We start from the raw sequence: 24,776 nt of genomic DNA on the forward strand, positions 1-24,776 counted from the left end.
GAGTAGCGATGCTCTTCTTTTCGTAAGACCGACCGAGTCTCAGAGACGTCGTGCTGCAAACGGCGTCGGGGATATAACTGAGGTGGGGCGTCAGCCGGCTATCTCTCTTTGCTGGATGGTTTGGTTTGGCAGTGCAGGGGAAGTACGTAAGAGCGAGTGGGTAAACACAGGTTGCATGGTTCCCATTGTTAGCTGCCCTGGGCAGGAACATTTTTGCAGCCAAACTGGTTCTTCCACAAGTCCATTTTCCGACTGTGTTTTTTTTGTTATGTTTAATGACACTGCCATTTGCGTGCTGTGTGCCGATAAGTCGGTTTTTTTTCACCACCGCACATATCCACGTTCAGTAGGTTTTCCAGCCAAATGGCAGAAATAATTTAATATTAGATCTACTCCTCCATATAGCCTCACCCATAAGCCATCAGTTTGTGTTTAAGAGAGATGACACAAGCAGCGTTTGCTATGATTGTTTGATATGGAACCTCGAGCAATATCTGTTTTTTTTTACAATTAGAAATTTGAGAAATTATTTGATTAATATAAATAATGATTTATCCTTCGTGTTTCCTGTGGCAAAATTAGATTGTCTTTAAACATTAAGGGGGATTTTTTTTATCCTCGTATTTGGTTTTGCAAACCATTTTAACTTAAATAAACAGAACATATTCAAGCGTAACACCGCATTGAGAACCCAGTGAAGACATGCGGTTGTTTGTCTACATGTATACGATTTACTGATTGTGGACTTCAACTGCTACTGGGTATATAGCGGGATCAAAGGAGGCAAATGTCTCGGTTCACCACTGAAGCAAATCTTACATTTGTAAGTAGTTAGCACGAGACTTAAAGCAGTGCACACCGTTCTGTTTACCCTACCCAGTGAGAAACGAATTCACCTTCTTTGTTTGCATTTTGACCACAAATATAGTGGTTAATGCACACATGATTCCTTGTAAAAAGGTTTCAGTTTTGTTGCCAGAAAAAAGGGGGGAAACCCCTATTATTATATTTTGGTACTGGCAAAGGAGGTCTAATGATGGAGATGCTTACCCCGAGCCCTCATTACTTTGATAGTGCATTGTCTTTGGGCTGTACGCCTTTTGGCGTCCTCTGGTCTAGCACCAATTGAGACGAGGCTCAAAAGAAAGCCGTCTCTGGTGTGGACCAATCAGTTTCAAGGACAATGCATATATTATCAGAGTGTGTTTTTTGTATGCATTTTGACTACAAGTATTGCAGTTAATGCAGACATGATTCCCTCTAAAAAGGTTTCAGTTTTGTTGCCAGAAAAAGTGGAAAACCCCTATTATTATATTGTGGTACTGGCAAAGGAGGTCTAATGATGCAATTCACCTTCGTACTGCAACTCTTTGGGGGTGCCCCAAGTCGAAAAAAATATATAATTTTGTGTTTTTTCCTACAATAAAGAATAGACGTTTATCTTTTTTTGTGTCATTGGGGAGAATATAAATAGCTAAATAAATAAGCGGACAACTCCGCTGATGAGACACTACGTGTCAAAACCGATCCAGAGTTTTGCTTGTCTTGGATGGGTGCTGCTAAAAATATGCGGTCCCAGAAGGCCGTGCAGCTGATTGATTCCGAACGATATACGTTCATGTGGAGAGATGGATATGAGATGAAGACGTATTGTCTGCTTATTTAATTTTCTAACATCTCTCCGCTAAATGTCAGCATGCTGACCCTTCTGGAACATGGGTAGAATTGACGTCACTCACACGCTCATGATCACGAATAATACGTACACGATGCAGACCTAGGCAGAACATGTTGCTAGGAGAGATTAAACATGACCGATAAAAGCGGTGATGGAATGATGATAATGATGATGCTGCGATAAAATCAGGTGATCACATTAGGCTTTTATCTGACAAAACCAGCCAGGGTTTGGTAACACTGGTAGTCCAATGTCCAACAGTGGATGGGGAAAGTCTCATGAATGTACTTCGACATTGCATCAATATTAAGATATATACCGAACTTGTGAATGTAGATTTTGTTTATTTTTCTCATTTTTATAATCAGAAACTTGCAATTAATTAATTACTTTAGAAGTATTACATTGTTTACTGCCTGAATTAAACGTACACTACGTTAGATTATATATGTGTTCAATATATATTCAGCGTTTACACGTTACATTGGCTTGGTAGATATTGCCCGTGTTGACGAATGTTATATTGCTGCTGAGTATTCACTTAGATTCACAAGACGTTTGTATTGATTAGTGTGGATGTACTTCAGCCCATTCTCTTTTTCACATTAGCACCCATCTGCCATGAGCAGATTGATCCCTATTAAGCCAATGATGTTACGTTACGTATAAAATAGTACAGTGCTGGTGTAATGATGGAACGGCGGCCAATGATGGGAATAACACGCAAATACGTCCACCGTGGAGATGGAGCGACACAATCAGCTGGTGTGCGAGTTAGTAGGATTGTTACATCGCGTGAGAGATGCCAACGGCTGGGGAAAAGCCTTCATCCAGCGGTGGATCGATCATGGATGACGATGCTGTTATGTTGGCAGACATAGGCAAATGTTATACATTGAAAGCCACACAAACCCCATTGTATGCCATTGGATAATGACAAAAATTAGTCCATCTCCCCACAGCGATATTATTCTCGAATGAGTCACGAGGATTATTAAGCATGGACATATATAACTCGTTTGTCATTCCACTGTTGGGTTAGGGACCTCCCCATGCTGAGTGGGTCTTGGGGGTTATTTGACCCATTGAAGGCTGGTTGCATACAATCCGAATCTGAATATTTGTTTATACTGGAGGAGGAATCTAATGAGCTATAAAGCTATTTTTCACAGATGTCCAGTAGGAGCAGGTCAGAACGTTACAATCGGAGTGCAAAGTATAGAAAAGGTAAACAAATCACTTAGCATTTCCATTTAAAGCTTTCGTGACTGCAGGGATTTATCTTCTTGGTTCTTTCGGTAAAGTCACGTAGAAGGGAAGTAATAAAATAATAAAAATAAAACATAATAAAATAATTCTCACGACGTTTCGGCCACAACGCAAGCAGCCGTCCTCAGGTGAAGAACAGGTCTGTCGGGGAGACAGCGTCAGACCTGGTCTTCACCTGAGGACGGCTGCTTGCGTTGTGGCCGAAAAGTCGTGAGAATTATTTTATTATGTTTTATTTTTATTATTTTATTTCTTCCCTTCTACGTGACTTTACCGAAAGAACCAAGAAGATAAATCACTTAACATATTCACACATAAAACCGAACTACTTTTTATTTTACCCGTTGAAGCCTACTGAGCTATTAGCAGCACACCAGTACACTCGGGCAACGGATTTCGCTGCACTGCCCTCTGCTGCCCACCACATAGTTCTGCAGTAGCAGCCTATAACAATCCGTCTCATGCATGCATCGTGGATTGTGGCTTCGCAGGTTCCAAGCGTGATTCCGGCAATCCAAACATCATCCCAAGATCAGGTCCTTCCCCTGACCAGTTTGACCATACACCTCTCAAAGGCTTGTTCGCCAAATTGTGCTGTAGGGCATGAACAGTCGTAGCAAAGCACTAAGCTTCGCACGCAAACGTAGCAGGTGATTGTGATGCCTTGAAAGGGAGTCAACATAAACAAAGAAAACTGGTTTTCGTTTCTGTTGTGTAAGACGCTCTTTGTCAACGGCTCAGCTATGCACAGTATAGCACATTTCTCTGCTAGCTGTATTTATATAGCCGTTGCCTACAGCATAAAGCTCCCCAATAAGATCACTTCGTATGGCCTAGTAAAGTCAGTTGCTGAAACATAATCCCACAGTTACCTGCTCGCCCCGTGTGGATTTGGGATTATTCTTTGTTGACACATCATAGAAACGTACATTTATGATGATACCGACGCCATCGTTTTATTTGTGCTCATAGCAAAAGCAAATGCAGCGTGAAGACAGACGGCTGAGAGGAGTGGTGGTGCAGTGGTTAGCACACTGCACTGTGCACCTGGAAACCTGAAATTGATTCGCGGCCATGGCTAACATGGGTGGCGAGTAATATCTGAACTGGCCTCGGTCCCCAAAGCTTTACCGACCCGCACTGACCAGCGCCGTGAAGTCTGATCAAATAAACTCCCATGATCGACATGGCGTGGGAAGACGTTCTTCCAGCAGTGGATTGACAAAGGATAAAAAAAAGGGTGGATACATTTGAGATAGAAGTGGAATGTGGTCTGCCGAGGCGTACCCACATGGGCGGCGCAGTGGGTAACCCGTGTCTGTCAGAGCAAGAATTTGCCTGGGTCTCATTCCCGACTCAGGCGTCTCTCTATATGGAATGTGTATGTTCTCCAACTGTTCTGCATGGGTTCCCTCTGGGTTCTCCGGTTTCCTTCCATAGCTCAAAAAAAAACATACAATATTCATTATATTGACCAAACATACCAGTGCTGAAAATATACCTGCAAATTACACAAACGGGATTACACATACCCACATCTTCACCTACAGCAAAAAAAGTATTTTGAGACTCAGAGAGTCTTTGCTGGCTAAACAAGCGTAACAATATTAATAGTAATAGGTGGCTGTTGTTAGGAGAGATGTTTATTTAACGGTACAGAGGACCATTCCCAAGTGATCAGTTTGAGTTGGGAGCTTTGGGGCCAGAAAAATGCGTTTGCTTTGTTATAGCGTCGCCCGCAAAATGGGTTTCAAAATAGTTTTAAAATTACTCTTTTGACCTTTATGACCAATGGCCATGTAATGCAGTTTCACCACCAGCCCACACCTAAAGGTGGGATAATAATGAAGATTATAATAATTATTAATTATTTGTCAATTGACTGCTGAATAAGGCCTCTCCATGCTGTCAGTCATGGGGATTGTTTGACTATACTTCACCACAATAGTCAGTGTGCATTGATGAAGTAGTGCACCCAGTACCACTTCAGATATCACGGGTCGCTGATGTTAGACAAGACTGAGAGTCCAACTCAAGTGTCTGGGTTCACAGCACAGAGCATGAACTGGAGGTGAGATTAAACGGAGCAACAGTCTAAGAGGTGATAAGAAGCACATTAACTATCTTTGTATGTATTTTGAACTTCTTTCGCATCGTACGTAGCCAACCGTGCTAATCAGAGGTGTGGGGTAAGGACAAACTAAACACAAAAAGCAGTTTTAAAGAAATGAGTTTTCAATCTACATGATTTAAAAGGTGCGTAGCTTCAGTGGCTTTCTAATATCGGGAGGAAGAGTTGCGCCCGCCAAAAGCGCATTTTACATTAACATAAGCAATGTGTAAATGTTACCATGTCTGTCAGCGGATAGAGATGGTCATTATCATCACCATGGTGATCAGCCATTGTCTATCTACTCTAGATAGAGGCCTCCCTATGTTGTCACCAGGTATCACGGCCCTGCAATGCCACAGTCCAACTCACTGCTATATTTAGTGTCATACAGTACCTAAATGGGGTGGAACTGTGGCTCAGTGGTTAGCGCACTCGGGCGGCCTGAGTTCAATTTCTGCGACCAGGGGTAGGGAATGTCCGGCCCGCGGGCCGTATGAGGCCCACAAAATCATTTGGCCTGGCCCTGCCAAGGCAACCGCAGGCGAGAATCGAAATTTAATAAATCTAGGAGCAAACCTGGAAAAGCAGTTGCGAGTAGCAACATCACTACCAGCTAACATCACACGCCTCACCAAAGACACGCAGTTCCAGCCATCACATTAGGAGTGAGTTAATGAAATGTTTGACCAAATATAACAGGCTAATTTTTAAGTTGATAATTTTGTATGGCCCGCGAATGATGTTATAAATATACAAATAGCCCTTGGCAGAAAAAAGGTTCCCCACCCCTGCCTGCGATGGTTAATATCCATAGCGAGTGACGTCCGACCCACCCCCTCATTGACCAACCTGAACGAGCCAGGGGGATGAAGTATGGTTAAATAACGCCCATTGGCCAATGCAGCGTGAGAGGCCATTATCCTCCAGCAGTCGAATGACAAAGGGTTTGGACACGTTATATTATAAATCTTGATTTAAAGCTTTCGTGACTGCAGGGATTCATCTTCTTGGTTCTTTCGGTAAAGTCACGTAGAAGGTAATAATAAAATAATAAAAATAAAACATAATAAAATACAATTCTCACGACGTTTCTGTCTTTCTGACAGACCTGTTCTTCACCTGAGGACGGCTGCTTGCGTTGTGGCCGAAACGTCGTGAGAATTGCATTTTCTTATGTTTTATTTTCATTATTTTATTATTACCTTCTATGTGACTTTACCGAAAGAACCAAGAAGATGTCATTCATATCCAATATTATTCATGTCAATGTTTATTTATATTGTATATGTCTTGAGATTCGGTGCTTTAAATTGTTGTGTATAACTAACCATGCATCAATATGGTTAGATATGCACAATAATATATGGTTAGCTTTGTAACAGACAACAATGTATAACACTTGCAAATAACTTGGTATACTTGAAGGCACAGATATGGGTTGTGTCAAGCTTAGTGGCAAGGCACATAACAATGTAAACGTGTTATGTCAGCATTCTTTAGAACTGCTTTTTGTGTTTACTTTGTTGTCCTTGCCCCACACTTCCGATTCACACGGTTGGCTACGCACGGTGCGAAAGAAGTTCAACGTGCATACATAAAGCACTGGATTGTTTTGTTTACGCAACATTTCTAAATGTGTCCCTTTTGCAGCATGCACACGTATGCATTGCTGAAATAATCCATATCGAAACTCGTGGCAAGTTTTTCTGTTTTTTTTTAAACATGACGCATGGGTTTTTTTGTTAATATGTACGATATCCAGATACGGCGGGGCAGGTGTTGGGCTTGCTGCACCCGGATAGCCTTCGCCGTATATTGAAAACGGAATTAGCGCGCAGACCAGTCCCCCGAACTGCCGAGCGAGCGAGGGTCTGGTGGAAAGAGAAAAAAAACACCTAATAATTTCCGCAAAATAACGGAATTGTTTTTGAAACTGTGACCTTTATCGAACAGCTCGTTGTTTCTGTTTTACTCTCCTGCCATTATTCGTGCATATCATTGTCTCGCTCTTTACTAACCGGAGCTGGTGTGATGGAAATTGTGTGTGGAGATGAGAATTGGTCCTGTGCCTGAGGGGTCACAGACATTAAGCCGGCGCCGCTGAGATCTTTTGTTTAAATATGGTTTTCAACTACCTGTGATTATGTGTATCTGTATGTATATTGAACTTCTTTCGCACTGTACGTAGCCTACAGTACTAATCGGAGGTGCGGGGGAAGGACACCAAAATAATCACAAAAAGCAGTTCTGAAGAAATGAGTTTTCAGCCTACATGATTTTAAAGTGCTTAGCTCCAGTGGCTTCCTAATATCGGAAAGGAAGAGCGTTCCAGGTGGCCGCAGAAGCGCATCTGAAAGTGTGCGATGCGGTGGCCGCCGTTGTTCGATGGTTAGTGAAAACCGAGTTCTCAAGTGCAGTGAGTTAATGGTCTCAGGTCAGTCAATATGGCTTCCGCAAATAAAATATCACATTTAATTAGATTTTTGTTTCGCTTAATGTGGAAAAATTCCAGTTGTGAGAATTTGGAAACAAAATATTTCTCACCGTCACGGGCTGTATAAAAGTGTGCCCCCCCTAGGTGTGTGAATAAAAAGATAACTTAACGTTTTTTCAAAAGTAGGTCCATGAAATCTAAAACATGGAGTACCGTATACGCTTCTGGAAGAGTTCCGAATGTATGATTTTGTATCATGATATGACGCTTATAAAAACTACTTGAATAACTTTATTCACAACTATTTGGCACTCCACCGATTGCCCCTCCTGTGATGTTTTCCTGGCTTGGTTGAGAAGTTGGGATTGTGGTCTGGGATGTGTAGAGCGAATGGACTAATGTCTTTGTTGTGATAATTATCCTGTTCTTGTGTTTCTTGTTTTGGTGCCATTTCTTAATTTGTTTATTCCTTTTTTTCTTTTCCTTGCTAGTAGGGTTTTCATTTGCTTGGTAGTGGTGGCTGTATATGGGATTTGGTCCTTTATATATAATTACTGTACAGTGTTATGGGATGCTACTAGCATGAATGCCTGATATATAAAATTAAAGTGCAATGGTTTTGATTATTATTATTGGGAAAAGACAAAAGGGGTGCTCAGTTTGTATTTCACACACTTGTCTTTTCATAAGCATTGTATACTCTGGCTCCATCAACACTCATGCACGTAATCTGCAAGATTTGTCTGACATGTCGTGAGAATAGGAGTGGATTTAACAATTAAATCGTTACTCACCAATATTAAAGGCAAAAAATACGTGCACCAAATCTTGTGCGTAGGACCAGAATTATTTGCAATTCATTCAAATTATATGCAAACATTACCTTTAGGGGAAATGTAATGAACGAGAAGCAAAGAATTTTTTTTATTAAATAGGCGGCGCGGTTGAAATTATACAAAGGGGACTAAAGCATTTCTGGAATTGTGACTCTTGAATCGTGCTAATTAATCAGAAAGCAGGCAGGCAAGACGGTGAAGGATAAAACACTGCCTGACCTCTAGGTCAGTCTTCCCCGAGGTGAATGCAGCTTACAAAAGAAATACCTGCTGCACTGGTCATGACCAACGCTGGTAGCACAAAGGCAGCTGAGCAAGGCTCTGGCCATTTCTGCTCCAGACCTCACCCCTAGCCGTCTTAGTATATGGGGGTGGCTTGGTATGGGATTATTACGTGGCACGGTGTTGCACTATTTTGTTTGTATCCTTTTCAGTGTTTTTACATACCGCTTTGCATTTGATGTAAGTAATGTGGCAGCACTATAGCCAGCATCTGTTTTTGTAAGTAAGTACACCACAGTTTAATGATTGCTCCCGTGGTGTAATGGTTAGCACACGTGGCTTGCTATCCAGATGTCGCCGGTTCGATTAAATCTGCCGGCACCGCAGCTGAAGCTCAGGGCAAGTTTCTTAAATCGCCCCCCACTTCTGCCTGTGCACGTAGGTACAATTACAGTTGGTAAATTTTCATGGCCCATGCGGTGGGGTAAATTGTGGGTACTCCCACATTTCCCAAGACATCTGGCCAGCGTGGAGGAGTAGGCCACAGTCATCTCGAGAGCTCACAGTAGTGCCGGCGCCTCTTCTGACAACATCGGCATGAGCGTGTAATTTGCAGGGCTGCACCTTTGCCTTTTGCTCACAACGCTTGTCCCAACAGGGCCCATCGTGAGGGTTTTTACACAACACGGTTATTTTTTGTTACGCGCATTCTTAAAGTGTCGTAAGCGCTGCTTTGCGTTTACAGCGTGTTTTACATTCGATGCACGAGCTACAGTTGAGTTCCTAGTGCTTCCTTCCACCACCACCCCGCCCCCTTTCGTACTCTTCAGGCTGGCCAACAAACAGGACAAAGTCGGCGCCCTGGGTGCAGCGGAAGTGATTGAGCACCTCTCGCTGGAGCAGCTCGTCAACGAGAACAAGTGCATCTGTCACATCGTGAGTGCCGTAGCCAAAGGGCCCGAAAAGCGCGCCCTGGTTGAGCCGTGGTTGGACTTCGTGTTTGCCGTTTGAACGCTTCTCATTGCCAAATTGTTGCCAGCTGCCTTCGTCACTGTGTTCGTCACGATGTTTGGATCTGCGTGTCCTTGGGTGCCCCTAAAGCCAGATCGCCCACACTCAGCTCTACCCCCGCTTTGCTCTCCCTAGCCTAAACACTTGATATCGCTGCCTGCAACTTGTGAATTGCCTTTGAACAAATCACCCGGAATGTACTGGATTTCATCAGATCTCTGAAGCCATGTTGCGGTTGAGCCTGGATAGTGCTCGGATGGTTAACCACCACACACTGCACTTACAGGGCTTTGTTCGTCAACAATCAATGGAAATATTTTTTAATTAAGCACTTACGATTAACACGGTTGGCTACGTACGATGTAAAAGAAGTTCAACATACGTGCATACATTTATAGGCAACTTCCTTAAGTCAAGGCCCCTATATGTAAATTATTATTCTGCACTGCACACAATAGAGGGTAGTGCAGAAAAAACCAGTGCTGTGCTGTACTTCTATGCTCCCAAGTCGATGATCCACTCCATAAATCCACACTGACGATTGTGGTGAAGTATTGTGAAAATAACGCCTAATGACCCGCTCCGCGTGGTGGGGTTATCAGCCAGCAGCGGATTGACAAACGGACTGTACAATATATTTGGTAAATTGAAAACGAACATCACTTGGGTCAATGGTAGAAGAAATAATGTACAGTCGAGAAAGGAGACTGTGCCATTCAGGCTTGGTGTGGTTTTATGTTAAGCGACGAACACAGAACATGCCTCCCGCATATTTAGTGTAACCAGATGACAGATAACATTGTGTAGTTTTAAATATAACTCAACGATAAACGAAGACGTACCTTCAGAGAGGCTTCTCCGTTCTCCTGCCTCTCACGGTGTTTCTATCTCGTGGATCCGGACTGCGCGTAACGTAACGCACCCGATGCACTTTCCGCTAGCGGAACGTCTTGACGGCCAAGAGCACGTTGTTACGAGAGCGCGTGCGGACCCGCCGTCTCGCTTGCCGCGTTGGGGAAGTGCATTTACCCCCCCCCCAGACTGTATTGGTTTCCTCTAACCCAGCCGAGCTGACGATTGGTTATGCTTATTGGAGTGGTCATGGGGGAGGCGGCGGGGGGGGGAATGAGGCGGAGGGGATTTTGACGTCGGTTGACTGGCCGAACATTATTTTACCACTTGCATGCCCTGATAATATAAGTGCTATTTGGTGCATTATAAATCTGGGATTTGTTGGAACCAAGTGTTTAAAAGTCCAAAGGATTTCATTCAAATCATCATTATCACTCTCATGCAAATGATCGCAGTCACTGACTCACAGCAGTAAAGAGCAGATGATCATTAACGGCAATGAGGAAAGGGTAAGTACACCAAGAGATTTCGTGTGTTTACGGACGCACCTATCACTCACTGCACTGTGGTGACAGGAGCAGCCTCGGAATGCATGGACTTATGAACTCAGATGTGTGTCCCATTCTTAAAGGTGCGATACTAGCCCAGAGTTACGTACATACATGATGTGCTGTTGCCAATAACATCTGCGAATTCAGCTGCATTTTCTTGAACCAGCATGACTTGCTGATGAGACCCAGGCAGGTTGAAATTTGTTTACAGTGTTTTTGCTTCAACAAATGCTACTATGTAATAATGGTCTGAAAAACTATTGGGCCGATGAGAAAGTCAAAAAATGTCTTGGATATGCTCTTACCCATAATATAATTGCTGTGTCCAAATAAGTTCCCTTTGGTTAATGTTAGTTTCACAGTAGGGCAATGCTTGCGGTTTCTTCTGTTGCACGGACTTCCTGACTGCAAAAGCCATCGTGCTGATAAGGAACTTTGCTGAAATTAGTCAATGCAGAAACTAATGGTCAGCTATGAAAAAAAATGTGAGAAACTGAAATGTAAGTCATCTAAATAAGAACAGGGCTGTTCGGACGCTGTCTTTCCGAAAGCCGTCCTCAGGTGAAGAACAGGGCTGTTCGGACGCTGTCTTTCCGACAGCCCTGTTCTTCACCTGAGGACGGCTGCTTGCGTTGTGGCCGAAACGTCGTGAGAATTGTATTTTATTGTTTTATTTTTATTATTTTATTATTTCCCTTCTACGTGACTTTACCGAAAGAACCAAGAAGATCTAAATAAATTTCGATTTAAAGCTTTCGTGACTGCAGGGATTCATCTTCTTGGTTCTTTCGGTAAAGTCACGTAGAAGGGAAGTAATAAAATTATTTCGGCTACAACGCAAGCAGCCGTCTTCACCTGAAGACGGCTGCTTGCGTTGTAGCCGAAACGTCGTGAGAATTGTTTTATTATGTTTTATTTTTATTATTTTATTACTTCCCTTCTACGTGACTTTACCGAAAGAACCAAGAAGAAAGATCTAAATAGTTGATGTGCATGTGTGCAAATGTACTTACGCTTGAATTGGTACCGAAGCTTAAGTTTGAAAAGTAAAATTATTTGAGACGGTAAATACTTCCCTTGTTAAGCATTGTTAAGTTAAAGAAAAATGTACGCGCGGTAAAAAGCCTGTACTTTCACAACGTTGCACAGCTTGCATTCGCTCTTACTTGATTCTAAGAAAAGGATGTGCTTCGTTGTAGTAGTTACTATGTTTCCGGGAAGCTCAACTTGTCAGGCCCAACCACAACCGCTCAACCGCTATCGCCACCCACCACAGTAGGTGGCCCACTCCCTCCGTCTTTCTGATGTTGGCCCTTGTCCATTGCTCACAAGCCCTGCTTTGCTCCCCTGCTAAATACACCCACTAGTTGGGTAGCTCTGCTCTTTGATTTGAGCAGGATCAGGGGCGCAACTATGGGGGGGGAGGGGAGGTACATGGCAGCGTTATGCGACGCATAGGGGCGCAATCGGCCACAGGATGGCCCGAATCAACAGAAAAATAAGTTAAAAGTGTTATAGGTCATTGCGCCCCTGCGCAGAAGGCAAGGCAATGTTAAACAGGGGACAGAATCCTAACTTGCACTGAAGCTAAATAAAATAAAAAAATTAAAAAAAATTAATTTTGAAAATAATATGTGACTTTACCGAAAGAACCAAGAATATTAATTCCTGCAGTCACGAAAGTTTTAAGTCAAAATTTTGCAGTGAAGCTTTGCAACACCAAGACAGCCTTTTCTAAAAATCCAGGACATTCCCGGCCAAACCAGGACATTTGGTAGCTACACGGTTTCAACAGTGGTAGTAGTGCTCGTATTATCTGGACTTTAAGATGCTCTAGAAAGTGAAAGCCACCACCAAATGTTGGCATAATTATGAAAAGAACTGTGTTTTGTGGAGAATATGGTAATAAGGATTACCATCTTCCAGAAAATGATTATGAACGAGCTGCTTTAAATAGAGCAGCGGCTCTTCTTCTGGAAGATGAATCTGAGCAGCTTCTGGTGGTGTTCTGTCCTCTGGGTTGTGACGCATTGCTATGGAGAACTTGTCTTCTGGTTATAGTAGCAGTGCTCCACGAGCGAGCGAAACCAACGGTCTCACACACGTACCGGGAATTCGTCCACGGCAGGAGACGTGTTCGGCCGTGGTTGGCAGCGGCAAGAAGCAGGATCGCGCCATCGTGACCGGGCTGCACTGGATCCTGCGCACCATCAACCACGACTACGCCGAGCTCAAGGAGCGTGTGGAGCGCGACACGGCCGCTCAGCGCGCGCAGGAGGCCGCCCAGCGCAAAGAGCGCAGGGAAAGGGTCCTGCGGGTTCGCCAGGAGAGGTGGGTGGCGCTTGCGGTGATCATCATTATTATTGATAATCATCATCATCGTCAGCAGTAGCGGCCATGATTGGTTGTCTGTTGGATGAAGTCCTCCTCAAGCCACCTCTCACGATTTTGCGATGCAACAATTCCGCCCAGAAGCTGCACACGAGCTGGCTTCATCGATCCGTCGCCTACGTGGACATCATTTTGGATGCGCTCCATTCATTGGCTGCTACCCCGTTATTATTCTTAGCCATGGTCCGTCATCCCTTCTCGCGACATGTCCTTCCAAAGGCCACTTACTTTTATTAATACTATGGATGATCTCATTAAGCTGCGTATGTTCTCGATTTCATGTGTTGCTCATTCCATCTTAATCCCAAGCATGCATCTTTTCGTACATCTTTGCAAACGTCTCAGGTTTTGTTCTATATCGTTAATGTCATAGCAGGTAATGTCAGAGCATGTAGCACACACACACACACACACTGATTACAATTATTCTTATTTTTCAACTAACAGTGGAGTGTTAGCCAAACAAGGGAACGCGCCTGAGAGGACATCAACCGTGGACACGGAGCGATTAAATCGGCTCGTGTGCAGGAGCTGGGGCTCTGTGTGAACGAGCAGTGGCGTGTGTGCTGTACTCAGGGACCAGCAAGAACGCGAAGAGGCGGAGAGACAGGGGAAATCTGTGATGGGGGACGAGGGCAATGAGGTGATGGAAAACCCCTTCCAGCCGATTGAGAACGTCATCGCCCAGGTGACCGAGCTATATCAACTTGCTTTTGTGGTTTCTAGCTATGGAATGGTTACCCTTGCCAAACCCCCTGCCCGCAATTCAATTAATTGTACCGTGCGTCTCGTTTCTTGCACCGTCACGTCCGTACGGTCTTGTTTGTGCTGCCGTAGGTGTTCCGTCTTGTGCACAAATCGCCCCGGAAGCAAATTTGTTCGCATGGAATTGCCACCGATTGAAAATCATACATTCATACGCGCCCAATTCGATCAATGAGCGCAATAATCGTGCTCATTATGTAACGTCTGTATTTAAGAAGGTCTCACTGACTCTCTCAAGGCCCATGACTTTTTGGGAAGGGTCCTGCACTGAGGATGTTTGGCCGATTCCATTCCTGAGCATTTGGCTTCGTGTGGGAGGAGACCCGAGTACCCGGAAAAAACTCGGAGACAAATCGATATTAATTGATGAATGTAAATCTCTATATGCCGACCAGCTGCTTGATGAGCTACATTTAGACAAGCTGTAGTAGCTCGTTTGAGCATCACAAAACTCACATTACAGTCAGCTCTGTTTAACCGAACACCTCTATGTAATCTGCCTCCTGTTAATCTGCATTTAAATTGATCTACAAGTAGAATGTGCCAAAATGTTAATTGGGTTTCCCCCCCCCCAAGTCTATAGATGTCACTCAGAGAAAGGAGAACATTTCTTGTTCATTAATCCTTATAGCAACTATGCTGTCATGGCGTAATGGTTAGCAAACTGCACTTGCAACCCAGAGTTTGCAGCTTTGATCTCCCGGTGCGGCAATTAAAACTGTGGTGCAGGGTTCTTTAAATAATCGCCCCCACCACCTCTGTCCACCCAGCAGGTCACGGCGTGCTGCGCAATAAATTGGGGTGCCACGGTGGCTAGATGTTGACTACCTCGCCTGGTATACAGCAGGTCGTGGGTTCAATCCCGACTTTGACGTTGCCTGCTGTATATTTGTAGTTTGCGCGTCTCCCTCTCTCTTTCCCCGTGGAGATGGTAACTACCTCATACTTAATTTGGAGCTTAGGGTAACTACCTCGCCTGATATACAGCAGTTTGTGGGTTCGATCCCGACCCTGATGCCTACTGTATATTTGGAGTTTGCGGGTTCTCTCTCTCCCCCCATGGTCGCGTGGATCTTTCCCTCCACATTTAGAAACATGCGTTTTGAGTATTTTGCACACGATCAGCCACTTCGTTGAGCTATCAGTTGTGGCCAGGTCGCTTTTGAAACAGTGGGCCTTACCTGGTAAAATAAAAAATAATACAAATGATAGGTGCTCCCACCTGTTTCCAAGGCGACTGACCAGCGTACTAGAGTAGGCTAAATATCCTCTCTAGAGGTCTCTGAGCAAGTAATTACAGGGCTGCACCTTGTATAACAATTCCTTATTAAAGCTATTTTATAGCTATATAAATCAAGTGTGTTTTATAGTGTACTGATGTTAAACCTGCTTGGCAACAACTCCCAGAGGAAGGCGTGTGGTTCAGGTTAAAACTTCTGAAGAATCCTATCACTTTAACTTCAAGAAATACATTTTGTTAGTTGTACGTACGTATGCAGAACTTCTTTCGCACCGTACGTAGCCAGCCGCACTAATAGTAGGTGCTATTCGTAGGTACGTACTTGTTAAGTAAAACGAGGTCACCTATAAACGCAAATCAAATACATCCATCTCTCTACCTCCCCAGATGCGCATTTCCCCCCCCCATTTTTAGAGATGGCAGTACAGCAAGTGGGTTTGTGACTCCTCATATGTGTGGGTTTTTCCTGGGTGCTCCAGTTTCATCCCACATTAAAAATATCCCAATGCACAACCCTCCTGCAAACGTCATGGGTATTTCTTGTATAAATAAATTGCATTATTCTCATGGAGTGGAGTAGTGCCTCACTTTGCGATGAACCTGGCCACCTAAGTTAAATTCCCAGCCACGGCAATCATCAGGAGCGAGTGATATCCTGCTCCCTACCCCGCATCCTTCACCAGCTATCACGGCCAAGCATGGTGAAGTATGGTCAAATTACCCTCATGACTGACACATAATGAGGAGGCCTACATCCGACAGTGTATTGACAAAGTTCTGTAAACATTATTACATTATTTTTACAGTATTTTGAGATGTAATCACAAATCTATCACGGATGGAAAATCACCCGAAATGTGCCTGATCTCAGCAGATCTCAGTATCCAGGCAGGGTTGAACCTGGATATTGAATTGGTGTCATAGGCTGCTGTAGGGCTGTCCTACATAGTGGTCATCCAGCAAAATCGATTGTTGGACTGTACTTATATTCCCCCCACGTCAATGCTCCCCACACTCACCAACCCTGCTAGTGAAGGCCATGATACACTCAGGCCTTCGCTGCTAGACGTGTACCGACCATCTTGGTGAAGTATGGTCAAATAACCCCCGTGTCCCGCTCGGCGTGGAGAGGCCCTCATCCAGCAGTGGGTTGACAAAGGGGCTGTACATACACGCACTGGTACATGTGTATGTATGTAGAACTTCTTTCGCACCGTACGTAGCCAGCCGCGCTAATCGCAAGTGCGAAATGTGCACGAGTGGGTCTGTGCTACTGCCGCCGTGTTATCTCACACGTGCGTGTATAAACTCGCGCGAACTGGCCGTCACCACCGCTCCGTCCGCCGCCGCGCAGAACGAAGATCGAATGAAGCGAGAGAAGGACACGGCGAAGAGGAGCGCGAGCGCCCTCAACGGCGAGGTGGTGCTGCAGGAGAAGGAAACGTCGGCTGCGGGCAACGCGGAGCCCGGCTTGGGGGGGGAGCGAGGCCCCCCCACGTTGGGCGACAGCGCGGACGAGGTGGGACGACCGGCGAGCGGTAGCGCGCGTTTCCAACACTCGGAGGGCGACACCGACCGCACCGACACGACCAGCGCCGGTACGTTCACGCCGTCGACGCTGCAAGACTTCAGAATCTGAATATGTATGCTGGGGGAATCCGATGAGCTATTAAGCTCTTTTTCACAGATGTCCAGTATTTCACAGATGCTTCTGTTGTTGAGTGAGCAAAACCCCAAGGCTTCCGAGAGGTTTACAGCTGGGCTGTCCGATTATTTAAGTAATTGGTTACTCTGCCGAATATCGGTTCGATTACTCAACTGATCAGATAACGTGAAAAAGTCCAGGCCTGTCCCCCTCCATCCACATCATGGCAAAGCATCTGAGCACTCATCAGGACTACCTGTAAACCACGTGATTGGGCATGTGCAGGTGAGTAATATGTAGAGCTGAGCGATCCAATCATTTAAGCAATCAATTACATGTAACATGCTCTTAAAATTTGCGTACGTGACATGCATTCAACATGTTCATGTTACAATTTGTAATGTTAACATTGGACACATCCGAGCCAATTGGTGTTTCGGATATTCCTACTTACAGACTCGACGTTCAGGGCTTGTTTCCACCGAGTGTAATTGTTAATGGCGTTCCACAGGCGTTGATGAGAAGCCCAAAAAGAAACGCAAGAAGGTGAAGCGGAACAAGGTGGAGCCCGCCAACTTGGACGACCACACGGAGGGTGGCACCACCGCCTTCACGGCCACTACTACTTCTTCAGGTCAGCAAAACACAAACAAAGATCTCCCGTATAGCCTTAACAAGACTGTTGGGACAAGTGCTGTTGGCGACCACCCTATGAAAGGCAGAACGGTACACGAGGGGGTTGGTTCAAGTTAATTTATTAGGTATAGCCCTGTGAGCCATTCGGCTCTTGAATCGGGTGCAACCGCAACAAACAAAAAACAAAAACATGAACAAGAAAACATCTTAAAGTGACTATGTGCCAACAGAAAATCCAAGAAAAGACAGCAAAATATTGCAGAAAAAGCACCGTACACCAACGCTGTGTGCAAAAATCCCAATGGGATGCAAGTCAAACAACAACAACCACAATGCAACTTAGATTAAGGCCATCAATCTAACTCTGTACTACAACAAACAAACATGGCCAAACCAAAAAACTTTTCCAAAATCACCAAAATAAAGCCATAAAAACAATGAGACAGTGATCATAACAACACCACCCCCGGCCGCCTTTGGCTCCCCAGTGGCGATGTTTACACACCACACCAGGTACTCATTTGAGGCTGAGTCGACCTAGGGAAGGCCCAGGACCGGTTCAAATATTCGCCGCTGTTATTGGCCGTGAGCGGGAATCGAACCGGGGCGGCCGGGTTCGTAGCACAGCGCTAGCGCTAACTACGACACGACCACTCCAGGTGAGCTTGTGCTGCTCCCACACCCAGTCATGGGACACTGCACTTGAACTGGACCTGTAATGCCACCGTGTAACGTTACACCGCGGGGTAAATAGGCATGAAGCAGGGTGAAAATTAAAATGGGCGTCGCCTGCTCTTGAAAGGTCAAGATATCACCGTACGTTCGGAGAGTTTCACGGAATACGTCGTAAACAATCGTCACTGGCAATTGCCATCGGTACCGGCACTGGTGATATATGGTGAAATGATCTTGCCACGAACCGTACGGCGGTGGGGAGGTCCTCATCCAGCAGTGGATTGACCAAAGAGACGTACGTTAACGCTTATTCCAATAAGCCAGGGGTGGGGAACGTCCGGCCCGCGGGCCGTACAAGGCCCGCAAAATCATTTGGTCTGGCCCTGCCACGGCAACCGCAGGCGGGACTCGAAATTCAATAAATCTAGGAGCAAACCTGGAAAAGCAGTTGCGAGTAGCAACATCATCAATAGCAGCTAACATCACACGCCTCACCAAAGAGAAACAGTTCCAGCCATCGCATTAGGGGTGAGTTAATGAAATGTTTGACCAAATATAACGGGCTAATTTTTAAGTTCATAATTTTGTATGGCCCGCGAATGATGTTATAAATATCCAAATGGCCCTTGGCAGAAAAAAGGATCCCCACCCCTGCAATATGCAATGTAAATTCACTCGCCCAATTCTTGACAAATCTGATCGCTGCGCCCCCTAGTGGGCAACTAAGATGGCAGCTTCTAATCACACACACTTTTCCACTCTGTTTTTCGTGACAAGACACAACTCTATCTGCCATGCCAAGTTTTAATCGATGCACGCTGCCAGTGACAATTGCTGTCCTCTCGAATTGCCCGAGTGTATCGTGGCCTTCACTTATTGGATGTCGCTAGAAATAGGCCAGTTTGCCTTGTGGCGTGCATCCTTAATAACATAACCGAGTAGATAATACTGTCTTCTTGGTTCTTTCGGTAAAGTCACGTAGAAGGGAAGTAATAAAATAATAAAAATAAAACATAATAAAATAAATAATACTGGTAGGAACATCTTGGTTACACCAGCCCACAGGGGATTATTGTGTCTGTCCGTCGTGCTTGGAGGGCCTGGGTGGGGAGGGGCTGGTCACCCCTGACTCGGAAATGGCCCCAAATTTTTATTTAAAGCTTTCGTGACTGCAGGGATTCATATTCTTGGTTCTTTCGGTAAAGTCATGTAAAAGGGAAACAATAAAATAATAAGAAATAAATGTATTTATTGTTTCATATTTTTACGTTTCATATTTTTATGAAACAATAAATATTTTTATTTTTTTATTATTTTATTGTTTCCCTTCTACATGACTTTAGCGAAAGAACCAATAATATGAATGGCCCCAAAGTAAAAAAAATGTTACCGTGTGTTTCCAGATGTCCTCAGGCCAGAACATAATACCGGTTGTTGTTGTTGCATTTTTTTTTTACCGACAGATGTTCGGGGACGACCACTACCACCACTGGTCCTGCGTCCCATTCCCAACAGCGAGTCCAATGACGTTCTCAACTAAAAAACCAACCCACATAACCCACGGCATGGACAAACACCTGAGGACTCATCGGGAACATCAACAGACCACCCTAGTCGTCACGTGAAGATCAGTCCATATGGGATATCTGATCATTTAATTATCGGTCCAATTATGAGTTTGATTACTCGACTAATCGAACAACACGAAAATCGTTGGGAGGGGAAAAGTCGCACCTCTGTTCCTACGTGTCTCTCTGGACGAGAGGTGATGATGTCGTCAGCATCATCAGCCACATCACGCTGGTTGTGGCTTGTAGGGGGTTTCCCACCTTCGGGAGGCAGGATGTGGGGGTAGCCCCAGTTTTTAAAGAGGCCCAAGCAATGGACCATGAAACAAATAGTCAATTGCAAACTTTTAGTAAAATAATTCACGTAATCGATTAATCGTCTGAACTCTAATCATGTGTTTTCATCACTATTGAGCAACGTCAGAAACTTGCATTTTTTCATCTTAAGAACACGGGGTGAAAAGTCATACTGTAGTCAAGCTGCTTGGTGGGTTATTTCTAATTGCGGCATATTGGCTAGAATACTGAATTTAAATTGGTCAGAGAACGTGTTTATTTTAAACTGAAGTATAAAAATACAGCACTAATTTGGTTCACTTGACACTGTATCAGATATGAAAAATATAGAGACTTAAAACTATCAGTGACCAAACTGCAGATGGAGCACATTTCCTTTAGGTCTACCGATTAACGTTTTATATTTTGATAAAGACTCAAACGGGTTTCAAAAGAGATTAGCATGTTTGTTACGATTTATTTTATTCATACCTAACAGAGAATGTGTGTGTTTCTGCAGAAAACAAGAGTGTGTTATTTAACGCGATCACAAATACTGTCGCATGATGATGAAAGGAAACTGTCTGTAATTCAACGTGGGACCACAGGACTTCACAGACAAACCATGCCTTGCAAGGAACCATATTGGTGTTCCTGAACAAAACAAACGCATTGTACCTTCTGCTAATAATTTGGCACGTTTAGTATTGTCGCCTTTTGTTATCGCGCAAGGCTATCATGAAAGTGCTCCATTTCACAGATAAAGTCGGCGAATCCAGCTTGGAGGCTCAGTGGTAGAATGAGCGGTAGCGTTATACCCAGGTAATTCTTCAAATGTCGATTATTTAGATCGTAAAAAACCTGGATACTTAACGTCCACTGCAGTGCAAATGGGTGCGTATTCATGGTTAATACATCCACAGTATTAACCAGGGTGACCACTGTACTTGAACCGCAAACCCCTGCAACATCCGGCAGATGCCCTACTGCTCGGCCACGTCGCTGCCCTAAGCAGCCTAATTTTTTCTACGAACGCATTGATTTCAAACCTTCACATGATGGCTGCATGCAACTCCTACATTCATTTTAACCAACTGTAGATGTATTTCATACTTGTAAAGCCAATTGGCTCATGTACACTTTTATTTTTATCCTCTGTGGAGCCCCTGAGTAAGGTGATATCAAAGTCATGGATTTATGTCAGTTCATTAGTTTTACATTTTATATGTCGTTTGAAGTTATATTTACAACTCAAAAACTCAACCACATAAATCATTAACACTGCTTATAATGTAAAAATATGTAGTGGCTGATGTTTTGCGTGAAGGTGTTTCTTCAGAACAGATGGAGATGGTAGGGATAGCTGTAGGTCGCACTTTATCCTCTATGGAGAGGATAAATGTGACTGTTGGTCATCTCTATTGGTCATCTGGATGGTCCGTTCAGAACTCTGGGTCCAAAGTGCACAAAGGGGGTGGGTGTGACCAGGGCCATGCCTGGCCACCTTCGTCTCCCCAGTGCTGATGTTTTCACCCTGCATCAGTTACTCATTTAAAGTTGATTCCACTGAACGGAGGCCCAGGACTGGTCCGTATGTCTCTTGGCACCGATATTAGCCATGGTAATTATTCGGCGTCTCTTATTTCCCCTCTCCCACCCCTTTACGGAGGCCGCTGGGTCCACTAACTTCAGGCAGCAGCACCCCCTCCACCATTGGCGATCATATACACCATCTTTCGCTGTCGAATAACAGTAGACTACTTCTGCAGTCAACTTAAAACGGTTTCCTAGCTCTGTCAAAATTACAAAGTTTCCTGCAAATCCCCAGAATAAAGTGCAACCTCTAGCATTTGGTTCTGAAGGAAGACTGTCACGTGAAACTTCAGTTTGCTATTTATTGCTCCTTTGCAAGGCATTGTAAACAAGTGTGGAGGTTTTTGTTTGTTATATTTTGTGTTGCCCCTTTGCACAGAGTGGCCAATGCAGTCCCTTATTTGTTTTGTCGCTCCTTTGAAGTGTTTTTATTTGTCATTTTGAACGAGAAAGTCCACATGCCGCAGAACCACCTGCTTGGAGAGCAAGTTTGTTTGCCACCGTGATTTAGGTACAGGGTGGCCCAGCTATAGATACCCATGGTTATTCATACTCTAAGGGCTGCCTGGCTTTTACACGAACACAGCCACACATTTTACTCAGGTTTTACGCAATACCATTCCTAATGACATACCGAGGCACATCTTTCTGAGTTCACCTTTCAAATACAAATTCATCGTTGCATGCGTCTAATGAATTCTAAGCATCACGTAAATGTGTGTATATAAGTACAGCCCGTTTGCCAATCTACTGCTGGATGAGGGCCTCCCCATGCTGTGCGAATCGTGGAAGTTATTTGACCATACTTCACCATGCATGGGTGTTGGGGTGTACAGTACAATGACTGACCTCTGCTGCCCACCAAAAACCCACATCCTAGAATACCTGTTATACTCTTTGGTTCTTCTGGTAAAGTCATGTAGGTATAAATTAAATCGCGACGTTTCGGGCGCAACACAAGCGTCCGTCATCAGGTGGGACAACCACAGCAGGAAACAATTGCTGCATGGTGGTCATTGATCCAAGCACTAATTTAGGGTCAACCCTGCTTAGTTTCTAAGGTCTGATGAGATCAGGGACATTCCAGGGGTTGTCCTGGCTGAACAGAGTTTGTGTGTGGCTGTTCCCAGCATCTGCATCTCCTGCTCCACGTAGGAAGCATTTAAACTCCCTCTACCTTCAGGAGTCGGTTTTTGAAGGCACCGCACTTGTTCAGACTGGCACACGAAGAACCTTGACCTTGTACTTTGTACCTCCAAGTTCGCGTTTCGTAAACATGTGTGTACGTTCCAAGTAGTTTTATTCTGGGTAATTTGGTCAGGGCTCACGTGGTGAGAATTTTTCTCTTTTAATTATCGCGATAGCCATCTTACATGTGTGTGTACATGTCTTAACTTCATGTAGAGCTCATTTAAATCGATTGGCGAGCTTAACATTTCTAAAACTGGAAAGATGTGGATTGTGAGAAAGTTTGGGAAACCCCGATTATATCTACACATGAACATGTGACCATCTTGCATACAAGGGACCGAACCAACATTTATTTAGAATCATTGGCTGCGAAAACTACACCAGAATGTGTTTTAGAGTAGGCTTTTAAAATTATCTGTCGGTCCCAATAACCTCTCTGGACCAACGGACTATAGCCAACTCTCAAAAACTGTTCATGGATCACTGCACCAATAGCGTAGTTTTAAAACTTAAAAATACTAAATCGTAGTGTCTGGAAGTTTTTTCAAACCACTTCCCACATTGGCCTTGCAGACCACAGGTTGGGAACCAGTGAATTGTTACCTATAGTACGATGCACTCCAATTTTTTACTTTTTAATACCTATTGCTTCTTCACAGCTACGCATTTATGTAAAAAAAATGTCAGAATTCACTTCCCAACAAGCACGGGTTTTTTTAATGTGTACTTTATAACGGCGATGTTTTAAATGACATACATTCAGCTGTGCTGTACCTTAATGGAATACAAATATCAGATTTCTCTATCGCTAAGAGGTCGGCCATGAAGTCACCAACATCAGTATATGTGTGTGTAGGTTCCAGGTAGATTATTACGTTATTGGATCACGAGAAGTGGTGGCTGCGACTTGGGAGGGGAGGAGGGGGGAGGCCTTCGTCCAGCAGTGGATTGTCCGTGGTTGATGATAACAGGTAAACTTGTAGGTGTTGTTCACAGCTGGTTTGTAAACGATTAGCATCATTTTGGATGAAGGCCGTTTTATGAAGAGCACACTTTTTTCGTGCGCGTGTACTTTAATGGCAGTATTCACTTTATTTTGTTACAAATACCTTGCCGTGTAATATGCGCGTAGTCAATAAACATATGACATTGAAAATTAGATCATTTTATGGTTTGATTGTATTCATTTTGGTTTAATTGTATTCATTGGCACTGGTAAGAAACAGCCTTAAGTCGTTTTACAAGAATGACCCAGTTTATTTTAAATAAAACTCGTTTGCTTAAAAGACACAACGAATATACTGAAGCACAAAATCGCAAGTTTTAATTTTATAAGTGGAACGAACATGAAAGACAGAACAGTATATAAAACGTATTTTCTGTTCCCATAGCAATATCCAAACTGGCTTTCTTATGTAGATGCCAAGCAATAACAAGGTCTACACTAATGAAAACACAAAAAAATTATACCACGTTTTCATCAGCAGCAGCCATACGCTCTACCAAAGCATTTGGCTGAAATCACTCTTTGGCAACAAAATAGTTGCAAAGAACACACGGTAAAACTTGGGTAAGGGAATGCCCGAGGTAATTATTAGTGCTTTAATATTGCTCACGAATCCCTGACATTACAATGGCAATCGGCCTATTGTCTCTGTTGTAAACAAATCAAAAGCTATAACCATCCGACAAGTGTTTCTGCCGTTGTCAACCTTGATTGCAGAGAAACACGATTAAAGCGCCATGCTAGGTTGGATGACAACCAGATACAGGAAAAGATACGACAGGCAAGGTCAGGGGTCAATGAAGGAAAAGACGATTTGGGCATTT

The 24,776-nt window shown here is 44.0% G+C and overlaps 1 protein-coding gene across 2 annotated transcripts in view; it reads left to right on the forward strand.

Annotated features, from left to right (window-relative positions):
• ARL13B (ARF like GTPase 13B) overlaps nt 1–24,098 on the forward strand; it is a 48,138-nt gene extending 24,040 nt beyond the window's left edge. For both annotated transcript variants that reach the window (XM_078877295.1, XM_078877296.1), the window contains exons 5-10: nt 9,383–9,488; nt 13,095–13,297; nt 13,934–14,045; nt 16,717–16,960; nt 17,519–17,641; nt 19,782–24,098. In XM_078877295.1, the coding sequence (XP_078733421.1) occupies nt 9,383–9,488; nt 13,095–13,297; nt 13,934–14,045; nt 16,717–16,960; nt 17,519–17,641; nt 19,782–19,858 (865 nt within the window). In that variant the 3' untranslated portion in view covers nt 19,859–24,098. The remainder of the gene's footprint in view (nt 1–9,382; nt 9,489–13,094; nt 13,298–13,933; nt 14,046–16,716; nt 16,961–17,518; nt 17,642–19,781) is intronic.
• The last annotated feature ends 678 nt before the right edge of the window (nt 24,099–24,776 follow it).

This window comes from Lampetra fluviatilis, chromosome 47 (genome assembly GCF_964198595.1).
Source record: "Lampetra fluviatilis chromosome 47, kcLamFluv1.1, whole genome shotgun sequence".
Taxonomy (NCBI): domain Eukaryota; kingdom Metazoa; phylum Chordata; class Hyperoartia; order Petromyzontiformes; family Petromyzontidae; genus Lampetra; species Lampetra fluviatilis.